The sequence below is a fragment of the Callorhinchus milii genome, unplaced genomic scaffold (genome assembly GCF_018977255.1).
Source record: "Callorhinchus milii isolate IMCB2004 unplaced genomic scaffold, IMCB_Cmil_1.0 Scaffold1, whole genome shotgun sequence".
In the NCBI taxonomy this organism is placed as follows: domain Eukaryota; kingdom Metazoa; phylum Chordata; class Chondrichthyes; order Chimaeriformes; family Callorhinchidae; genus Callorhinchus; species Callorhinchus milii.
In genome coordinates this window covers 10,300,057-10,311,373 of record NW_024704742.1, presented here as the reverse complement: position 1 = coordinate 10,311,373, position 11,317 = coordinate 10,300,057, and the positions used below count along the sequence as shown (strand labels likewise).

The window sequence follows — 11,317 nt, the reverse complement described above, 5'->3', positions numbered from 1 at the left end:
TGACCTCTCTGCTGCCTTTGATACTATTGACCACTGTATCCTCCTCCATTGCCTCTCCTCTCACCTCAACCTTTGTGGTCTGTCCTTGAGTGGTTCAGATCCTACCTCTCACACCATCTCCATTTTGTCTCCACAAACGCCTTCTCCAGCCCCCGCACCATCTCATGTGAGGGAAGTAGGTGCTGTGTCATCATCTCTTTACTGTTTTCAATCACCTTTTTTGTCCACGTGTCAATTATAACCTGTGATAATTGTCACATCAGAAGTTTTACAGAAATAGAGTGGTAAATAAATCGGTAAACATATACCTTACATTTGATATAGCACCTTATGTCATCGAACCATTTCAAAGCACTTCACAGGATTTTCTGTAATGCGTTATTTTCAGGTAAAAATGGGAGCCAGTTTGCACATCACAAATAGCTGTGAAGTGAGCCACCAAGATGCTGATCTAGCTGTTGTGTATTTGCAGCATTTTCTCATTTTCTTTAATAGAGCGAATGTTTGTCTTTCAATGAAAAGCATAAAACAAAAGTTCCCAATCTAATTTGGTGAATTCAAAAACAAATAGCAGAGGGGAAAAATCTGCTATGTGTGGAGTATTATTTAGCAAAAAAAATTGAACCCTTGAAGTAACGTAATGAAACACTTGAATCCAAACTAATCAATAAGACCCAGTTTCACAAAACTATTATTTCACGCTGTGGCTGCATGGTTTCATGAGCAGGTATAATCTATGGCTCAGAATGGGGTCATGTTGGAGGCTACAATTCACAACGTTTCTCTGGCACAAGTACAGTTAATTCTAGAATAAATTTTGTAAGAAATGTAGAGCTTCATTAAAGTCATGCTCCAGTTAACTGTAGGAATTTATGGTCATCGTTCCCCCCCCCACCCCCACCCACCTTCCACATTGCCTCTTTTGTGGAGTCCTGTAACTCAGTGGTTAGAGCACTCGACTCACAAGTGAGAGACCCAGGTTTGATTCCAGGGCAGGATGAAACTTTGGGCAAATTTCCTTACTCCACACTCCTGTTTACCAAGCAGTAAGTAGGAGCCCGGTTGTTAGTCCATTGACGGATCGCTTTTCCGGGGGTAATAATGAGACGTCTCGAAGATGTGATAAGGCGCTATATCAAATGCAAGGATTATTATTATTATTATAGTCTCTCAGTTCCACACACCATTCACAGCTAAGAGCACATAGGACTTAATCTCTATGACTGGCTGCTAGGAGGTGTATGATAGCAGTCTCGGGGGCTCTGATTTTCATTTCCTTTCTGTCAAAAACAACTCCTGGCTTCTGCCTGTAGCCCCAACCTACCACATGGGTGAGATTAAGAACATGCCTGCTGGGGTGTCTTGGGAATGACCCACTTTTTGCCTTTTTTTGGCACAGCAGGTCGGAGCTCAGCTGTTGGTCTCAGCAGACCAACACACACACACACTAATTTAAAATTTTACAATGTGCAATAACAATAGAAAAGCTCACAAACAGTACCAGAGAGAGTGATTGCAGTGCACACTGGAGCTTTACAATCTGGCGTTTGGCTTTTAAAAATCGTTAGCAAAAAGAAGCGAAGAATTTGCATTTTTGCAGCATAGATGATATGCCTGTCAAAGCACCTCACAATAATTACCAGCATGTGCGGTGACTGCCTTTTGTAAGAAAATAATAATAATAATAATCCTTGCATTTGTTATCACATCGTTGAGACGTCTCAAAGCGCTGTGCAGCATATTACTGCAAAATGGATTGACTGTGCATCCTGTGTACTCAGCAACCAATTGTGCACAGTTGTCACAGTGGGATTTGGAAATTGCAGATCAATTAGTGTTGAAAGGGAGGCCCCAGTGGGATCATTGCTGAGAGCTCCCAGCACAAATTGCTATGTGTTGGGCTCTGTTGTTTAACATTGATGGCTACAACTTCTTGCAGTATTGTCATAATGCTGTGTTTATTCATATTGACCTGTCCGCTCCCTCCTCTCAGCAGGCTCCAGCCTACTCCACGTCTCTTCCCACCACCACCACCATTTGCGGTCGGGCCTTCAGTTTCTCTGTCCCCCACCCTCTGGAACTCCATCCCACAGTTCCTTCACCTCGCTCCCTCCCTTGCCTCCTTCAAGACCCGTCTCAAGACCCTCCTCTTCAAACATTCCACCTCGGTCACCCTCCTACCCTCCCTGCCCTCCACCCCTCCTGATCCCTGACTGTCCAGCACCTTGAGACATCTTCCTGATGTGAAAGACGTGGTACAAATGTAATTTTTGTTGTTGTTTTCACCTGTGCTCTCAGAAGGCAGGGCACACACCTGAATATGCTAGACGTAGAAGAAGAAATCGCTTCCTTGTCTTAATCCATTATATCTGGGTTTAAATTAGCTTGCTGCACCCGCTCTAATTTTTGGCAACCTCATTTAAAATGAAGCAGAGTAGAGTGGGGAAACAATGTTGCAATGGAACCCTTACTTATTCTTCATCTCCTTTTCTCTTCAAAGAATCAAATTGTTTTAATAGGTTCGAAGTGCGTGTTATTTGCAGCCAATCATTGCAAATAAATGTGTGAAGAATCTGACGGTGTTCAGCAGTTTTTTTTGTAGCATTGGGATTACTGTTTAGAATTTATCCAGGTGGCCTTTAACCCTCTTTATTGTAATGCCCGTTTTGACTCGGTTGATTACTGAGTGAATTGGTGAAAGATTATTTTATATTCGTAACAGTTAGGGATTTGTGGACCCTATTTCCCATTACCTAGTTTTCAGAGGAGCCTTGTAGTTTTCTTTTTGAGTGGGATGAATGTGAGTTAGGAGAGAAGCAGTTTATAATATTAATAATTCTTGCATTTGATACAGCGCCTTATCACGAACTTGAGACGTCTCAAAGCATTACTGTAAAGTGAATTGACTGTAAACACGGCAGCCAATTGCACACGGTGGTGTCCCACAAACAGTCGTGGATTGAGTGACCAAATTTTTTTTTTTTGTTGTTGAAGAAATTACTACCACTGGAAAAGCAATCTACCAATCGACTAACAACCGGGTTCTTACCTACTGCTAGGTAAACAGAGCGTGTGCACTAAGGAAACTTGCCCAACGTTTTGCCCTTCCAGGAATCAAACCCAGGTCTCTTGCTTGTGAGGCGAACGCTCTAACCACTAAGCTACAGGACTCCACTTTCTTGCTCTAACTTGATGGTTTCATGGAGATTCCCCTTGGAAAATTGAAACAACTTTATGGAAGCAATACCAACTGAGAGATGGTGTAATTGAACAATCCAACCTGGTACAGTTCACACCTTACCTGGCTTAGAATGGGAGAAGAATTCAACGGTGGAATATGTAATATGTTTGCCAACTAGTGTGCAATGCGCTGACATATTTTGCCTACAAAATGCATAGTCACTATGCTTTACAGTATATTCTATGAAGCGCTTTGAGACACCTCAAAGACGTGATAAGGCGCTATAATAATAATAATCCTTGCATTTGATATAGCACTTTTCACGTCGGGAGGACGTCCCAAAGTGCTTCACAGAACACACTGTAAAGTGGATTGACTGTATATTTGTGGGCGAACGCGGCAGCCAATTGCGCACAGCAATGTCCCACAAACAATCATGGATTGAAAATGACCAATTTATTATTGTTTTTTTTGGAGGGATTATTATTAGGCTCTGTGTGGAGTAAGGAAACTTGCCCAGGTTTCGCCCTGCCTGGAATTGAACTCAGGTCTCTCACTTGCAAAGCGAGTGCTCTAACCACTGAGCTACAGGACTCCACAAATGCAAGGATTATTAAATATACGTATATTAAAGTACGTAAATATATCAAATGCAAGGTTTATTATTATAATGCAGGCACATGTAAGTACACAGTGTCATGACAAGGAGCTTATATTTTGGAGCTTGTTTGCAGGGAACAATAATGTTACAGCATGAATGAGATGTATTGTTGGGCGCAGTAGTGTACTAGCAAATCAATTATTGAGTGACATCCGGTCTAATAGCTTACTGCCACTGGAGGAAAAAGTGAACTGTTGGCCCGACTCAACAGGTGGTTCATTTCATTAAACCCACACATTTTGTCATATATTCTATTTCCTCTCCTGATGTACTCTATTGCTGTTTGGTTCCATAGGTACCAGACTGCTAATCAGTTCAATTAAGTGGCTACTCGTTGTGTCTGAGCCTAGCCAGTGATTATCATCAAGCAGTATGACGCCTGTTATTTACGTGCACACTATCATAGTGCAATACTGTTTAATACAATACATCCATTGATTCGCTTGGGCTCCTATATAGAAGTTTAATGCCACAAACATGAGGTATCAGCAAAACGAACCTGCTGTTTGCCTATGCAAAGCTGCCAGGTTTCTGAGCAAACCTGACCACAGATGTGTGTCCTGTAACCTTCCATCCCCAAACCAAAACTGCACACTAAAACTGGTCCAACATGGAGAGTTTGCAATCCAGGATTTTGTTTCATAATCACCGCACTTAGACAGGTGAAAAGATCAATAATCTCCACAAAATGGAGATTTTCCAATTGTAATAGTTTAATTACCATACGTAAAATACTCTCTCTCCCTTTCTATATGTATATATATATTCAGCACAGAATGTAAAGGACCAAGTAAAAGATACAATGGAGTCCTGTAGCTTATTGGTTGGAGCACTCACCTAGCAAGTGATGGGACGCGGCATCGATTCCCAGGGCAAGGCGTAACCTTAGGCAAGTTTCCTCACTCCACACACAAGTCTCTGTTTACCTAGCAGTAAGTAGGAACCCATTTGTTGCTGGCACTGGAGACAAAATCCTCAATGCTCAGGAAATGACATGCAATCATATACGCTATTGGTGGGTTGCTTTCTGGGAGTAATAATCCCTCCAACAAAATAAATTTGAAAAATTAATAATTTGGTCACTCAATTGCTAGTGGATTGGTGGATTGCTTTTCCGCGGGTAATAATTTCTTCAAAACCACTACTACTAATAATAAATTGGTCACTCAATCCATGACTGTTTGTGGGACACTGCTGCGCACAATTGGCTGCTGCGATTCACCCACAAAATATGTAGTCAATTCACTGTAGAGTATATCCTGTGAAGCGCTTTGAGACATCTCAACGATGTGATAAGCTGCTATATCAAATGTAAGGATTACTAGTATTATTAAAACAAAATAAATAAATGAAATATGAAATTACCAATAGTTTCAGATGTAGTTTCAGCATCTCAGTCTAAATTGAACATTGACGCAAGCTGCTTTGTCTTTGTTTCTCAAGGTTGCTCTGGCTTTCTCTGGCAATGCAATCATTTCAACAGCAAATACAATAACAAAAAGATTACATTTGTATAGCGCCTTTCACGTCGGGACAACGTCCCAAGGCGCTGGAGAGTGTGTACAGCATTTCAGACCCGAGCTGGGGTCGGGGGGGGAGAAGGGAGGGGAGGGGAAGGAGGGTGACCAATGGCATGGTCGAAGAGGAGGGTTTTGAGGCGGAACTTGAAGGAGGCTTAGGAGGGGGCGAGGCGGAGTGATTGGGGGATGGAGTTCCAGAGGTTGGGGGCAGAGTAGCCGAAGGCTCTCCCGTCAGTGGTGGGGCGGGTGGGTCGGGAGACGTGGAGCAGGCCAGAGCTGGCTGAGCCAAGGGAGCGGGCGGGTTGGTAGGGGGTTAGGAGGTCACAGAGATGGGGTGGGGTGAGACCATTGAGGGCTTTGTAGGTGAGGACCAGGATCTTGACCTGGATCCTCTGTAGGATAGGGAGCCAATGGAGTCGCGCGAGAGTGGGGGAGATGGGGTCATGGAGTTTGGTGCGGGAGAGGATACGGCTGCAGAGTTCTGGATTATCTGCAGCCTGTGGAGGGAGGAGTTGGGAAGGCCGATAAGCAGGAAGTTTGCATAGTCGAGCCTGGAGATGTCGAAGGCATGAACAAGAGTTTCAGCGGCCTGAGGGGTGAGGTAGTGGCGGAGTCGGGTGATGTTAAGGAGGTGAGGGAAGGCAGAGTGGGTCATGGTTTGGATGTGGGGAAGAAAAGATAGTTGAGGATTGAACAAGACACCTAGGTTCGTGACTGGTTTGGTGAGTTGAGGTGTGAAACCGTGGAGGTTGATGTTGCCAGAGCCTGAGGTGCTGAGGCGCTGGCGTGAGCCAATCAGGAGGGCCTCAATCTTGTTCACATTCAACTGCACAAAATTTACCCTCATCCAGGACTTGATGTCCGACAGACAGTCTGTCAGGACAGCAGTGGTCCTGGAGTTGAGGGTGGAGGCAGAAAGATAGAGTTGGGTGTCATCCGCATACATGTGGAAGTTGACCCCATGTCTGCGGATGATGTTCACCAAGGGGGAGCACGTAGATATTAAAGAGGAGAGGGCCAAGGACAAAGCCCATGAAGATTGAATAAAGCGGAGAGGTGGTGTATAAGGATGGAGTGGTGGACAGTGTCGAAGGCGGTAGAGAGGTCGAGGAGGACAAGGAGGCAGAGGGAGTCCTGATTATAGATGTTCAGAATGTCATTAGTGATTTTGACCAGGGCTGTTTCCATGCTGTGGGCAACGCGGAAGCCGGAATGGAGGGGTTTGAAGAAGGAATACAACAACAACTTGCATTTATACAGTGCCCCTCACCCAGGATAGTGTCCCGGAGCGCTTGACGCTGTCAGAAAACAATTACCGTCTCTGTGCCTTTTAAGGCTTCTTTTTAAATGGGAGGGCTTTTCTGTTTCAAATAAAATTATTAATGCTGCACATGTTCAAGGTGATGGGAGAACCTGTGTCCCTGAGCTCTGTGAGCTCACCCAGGCCATGGTCAATGTGAATCAAGTAGATCTGATAAATCTGATGCCTCTTCATTCACATTCACCATTTAATAATAATAATAATCCTTGCATCTGATATAGCGCCTTATCACTTCTTCGAGATGTCTCAAAGCGCTTCACAGAATATGCTGTAAAGTGAATTAACTATGTTTTGTTGGCGAAACGCGGCAGCCAATTATGCACAGCAGTGTCCCACAAACAGTCGTAGATTGAAGTGACCAATTTATTATTTTTCTTGTTTTTAAGGGATTATTTCCAGACAGTCGGTCACAAGACCAGCATGTGTAGTTACCTCCTTTCCTTCCCTCAAACATCCGTCCCTGGGGAGAACATGACTGAATTTCAATCAGATTGTTTCAGATTTCAGTTTAACCCTTGGAATACCACAGGACTATAGCACATTCTTGTATCTGTGGGCTGACTGGTTCAGTACAGTTTCAGCTAATGTATTCTGATGCTGAATAATACTGATATAACATTAAGATTAATAGATACTTAGACGTCAGGAATAGCTAGTGCTGGAATAAACTAAACTAGAATAACTGGACAATTTTATAATAAACATACATTCTAAAATATTACCTTTACTCAAAACTTCTTGTCACTTTTTACCTTCCCTTTTTCCCCCCTTTCTCTCTCTCTCTACTTCTCATTTCAACTTTACTGTAATTTCTCCTGGGTTAGTCCGGCTGAGACCACATTCTTGGCTGCTGGTAAACACTGCTGGTTAAGATTCATTTGATGAGATTATGAGGTTTCCAGATTTAGTGAAGAAATTGGTCCTTATCTCAACCACACTTTAACTGGTTCAAATCTGTGAATACCCTCAGCGTAACAACATGTTGACTGATGTCTGTCCTAAACTTGGAGTGAGGCAAGTGAGTGAGGCCCATAAAATACTTTACAGTGTAGCCTGTGAAGCGCTTTGAGACATCTCAATGATGTGCTAAGGCGCTATATCAAATGGAAGGATTATTGTTATTATTAAACTTGCCCCTACAGTCTTAATTTCCCTTCTGATGTAACCTATCTTCAGTTAGTGCTGATGATTCTGATTCTGTCGTTGTGTGTTTGCCCCTCCAGGTTCTGTTCCACTGCCAGTCCAAGGCTGCCCTAGTCTGAAATGAGAGGAATGACGAGGACTGAACCATTCGGTTCAGAGAGGATTGCTCTTGCTGTCAAGTCACTCTGGACTGACTAACTGGATACGACCCAATGTGGATGAGAATGATACGGAGAGGAATGCCTGCCTGGATTTGGCGGCTGGCGGTGATCCTGGTCCTCCTGTGCTGCACGGTGTCCTTGCTGTACATGTTGGCCTGCACTCCAAAGGCAGAAGATGGACAGCCTGTGTTGCCAAGGTCCAACAGTCCGACTGGGAAGGACAACATCCAGGTGCTGCTCGAGGAGCACGAGGAGCAACACCGCAATTACATCAACAGCTTGAAGAAGCAGATTGCACAGCTAAAGGAGGAGCTGCAGGAGAGAAGCGAGCAGCTCAAAGCCATGCAAGGTCGCTATGGAGATTCGCTTGGCGTTAACTTTGACCAGAGCAGTCGGGCGAAAACTCAAGGGGACCTGTTGGAGTTCCTGCACTCTCAGATAGACAAGGCAGAGGTCCATTCTGGTGTCAAGTTGCCCACGGAATATGCAGTGGTACCGTTTGAGAGCTTCACTCTGCAGAAGGTGTACCAGCTGGAGATGGGTTTGACGCGACATCCTGAAGAGAAACCAGTCAGGAAGGACAAGCGGGATGAGTTAGTGGAAGCTATTGAAGTGGCTCTTGAGGCTTTGAACACCCCTGAAGATGAAGGAGCAACAAATCAACGCATGCACGCCGCCGCTGACTTTGTTGAAGGTTGGTTTGTAATGTTTAATACACGATTAAAAACATTGACTTTCCCCTTGAAACTACAGTGTGAGGTAGGGTGTGGGAGATCTGTGAGTCACAGTGTATTTGCCTTTTACAACAGGGCCTAGATTAGCCCTAACATGTGAGAGTCCTATATAGAAATAATATTCCTTGCATTTAATATATTATCACGTCGTCAAGGTGTCTCAAAGCGCTTCACAGGATATACTGTAGAGTGAAATGACTATATTTTGTGGATGAAACAGAGCAGCTAATTGCACACAGCAGTGTCCCACAAACAGTCTTCAAAAGACAATTCCAAATTATTTATTCTATTTTAATTATCAGGGAGGATTTATTTTACTTATTTTAAATGTTAGGGAGCATTTACAGGGTATATTTTATTTTATGATATTTATTTTGGATGCGTCATAAGATGTGTTTTAGTGAGTCAGGACAACTTAGTTCTCAATGGTGTGGAGCCACAGCACAAACTTGCTGTGATTTGACATTACATAAGAACATAAGAAATAGGAGCAGAAGTAGGCCATTCGGCCCCTCGAGCCTGCCCCACCATTTAATAAGATCATGGCTGATCTTCTAACCTAATTCCATTTACCCGTCCTATCCCCATATCCCTTAATCCATTTAGTTTTTAAAAATCTATCGATCTCAGTCTTGAATATGTTCAATGACTGAGCATCCACAGCCTTCTGGGACAGAGAATTCTATAAATTCACTACCCTCTGAGTGAAGAAATGTTTTCTCAATTCAGTTCTAAAAGGCTGGCCTTTAATCCTGAGACTATGACCTCTAGTTTTAGATTCTCTAACCTGGGGAAACAGTCTCACACTATCTACCCTGTCAAGATCCTTAAGAATCCTATAGGTTTCTATAAGATCACCTCTAATTCTTCTATATTCTGGAGAATATAGGCCTAGTTTACTCAATCTCTCCTCATAGGTCAACCCCCTCATCCCAGGAACCAACCTAGTGAACCTACCCTGCACCCCCTCTAAGGTGAGTATATCCTTTCTTAGATAAGGAGACCAAAATGGCATACAATATTCTAGGTGCACTAAGGCCCGATACAATTGTAGCAAGACTTCCCTACTCTTGTACTTTAACCACTTTGCAATAAACGCTAACATGCTATTAGCCTTTCTAATTGCTTACTGTACCTGCATATTAACTTTCTGTAGTTGGTGTACAAGGACACCTAAATCCCCCCGAATACTAAGACTACCTAGTCTCTCCCCTTCTAGAAAATAATCTGCTTTTCTATTTTTTCTACCTAGGTGGAAACCTATTACATTTGGCAATCTCAGATAGGACACAATATTGGTAGACTGGAGTTGAGAGTTATTATTTATAATAATAATCCTTGCATTTGATATAGCGCCTTATCACATCTTCGAGACGTCTCAAAGCGCTTCATAGAAGATACTGTAAAATGACTTGACTGTATATTTTGTGGGTTAAATATGGCAGTCAATTACGCACAGCAGAGTCCCACAAACAGTCGTGGATTGAGTGATCAAATTATTAGTATTTTTTTGAGGGATTATTACTTCCTGGAAAAGCAATGACTCTGTTTACCTACTTTACTGCTAGGTAAGGAGAGTGCTCTAACCACTGAGCTACAGGACTCAAATTTGTTTTGATGCACTGACGCTTGCCGAGGTCAGTTCCACAAGTGCTGATCGGCCTTCAAGGTCAGATAGCTACACCACTCCAAGGTTGGACACCAGAATTCAAAGCTTTAACACTTGCTCTTGGGCTTCTCATATATCAGTTCAGGAACACCATCTACACCCTCTCATGCCTCGCCCATCCTCACTGCCAATAACAACTGCGAGACGATGCTGAACTTCCTTGAATCCAAAGTCAAGGAGATCCACTCAGCTGCCTCTGCCCTTCTGTCTACTACACCGTCCCCATCTCTACTTCCTTGCCACTTTACTTACAGACATGATAAACTTCTCCCTGTCCTCTGGTATTGTTCCCACCCCATTAAAAACGGCCGTCATCACTCCTATCCTGAAAAAACCCTCCTTGGACCCATCTCTACTCTCAAACTACTGCCCCATCTCCAACCTCCCTTTCCTCTCCAAGGAAATGAGTTATTGCTTCCTAGCTTCGCTCCTTCCTCTCCCGCCACAAATGCCTCCAATCAGGTTTCCATGCCGCCCACAGCACGGAAACAGCCCTGGTCAAAGTGAAGAATTTCATTCTGTCCATCTGCGACCAGGGCTCCCTCAGCTTCCTTGTCCTCCTTGACCTCTCTGCTGCCTTCAACACCGTTGACCACTCTATCCTCATCCACCGACTCTCCTCTCACCTCAACTTCCACGGCTCTGTCCTTGACTGGTTCAGATCATACCTCTCACACCGCCTCTACTTCATCTCCACAAACAGCTTCTCCTCCAGCCCCCGCACCGTATCGTGCGGTGTTCCTCAGGGTTCTGTCCTTGGTCCCCTCCTCTTCAATATCTATATGCTCCCTCTTGGTGACATCATCCACAGACATGGGGTCAAGTTCCACATGTATGTGAATGACACCCAACTGTACCTCTCTACCTCCACCCTTGACTCCAGGAACACTGCTGTCCTGACAGAATGTCTGTCAGACATCAAGTCCT

The 11,317-nt window shown here is 43.9% G+C and overlaps 1 protein-coding gene across 1 annotated transcript in view; it reads left to right on the top strand.

The window, feature by feature from the left end:
- Nucleotides 1-7,932: 7,932 nt before the first annotated feature.
- LOC103186731 (chondroitin sulfate N-acetylgalactosaminyltransferase 1) overlaps nucleotides 7,933-11,317 on the top strand; it is a 47,083-nt gene continuing 43,698 nt past the window's right edge. Inside the window, exon 1 of the mRNA XM_007905937.2 lies at nucleotides 7,933-8,681. Coding sequence (XP_007904128.1) covers nucleotides 8,039-8,681 — 643 coding nt within the window. The 5' untranslated portion in view covers nucleotides 7,933-8,038. The remainder of the gene's footprint in view (nucleotides 8,682-11,317) is intronic.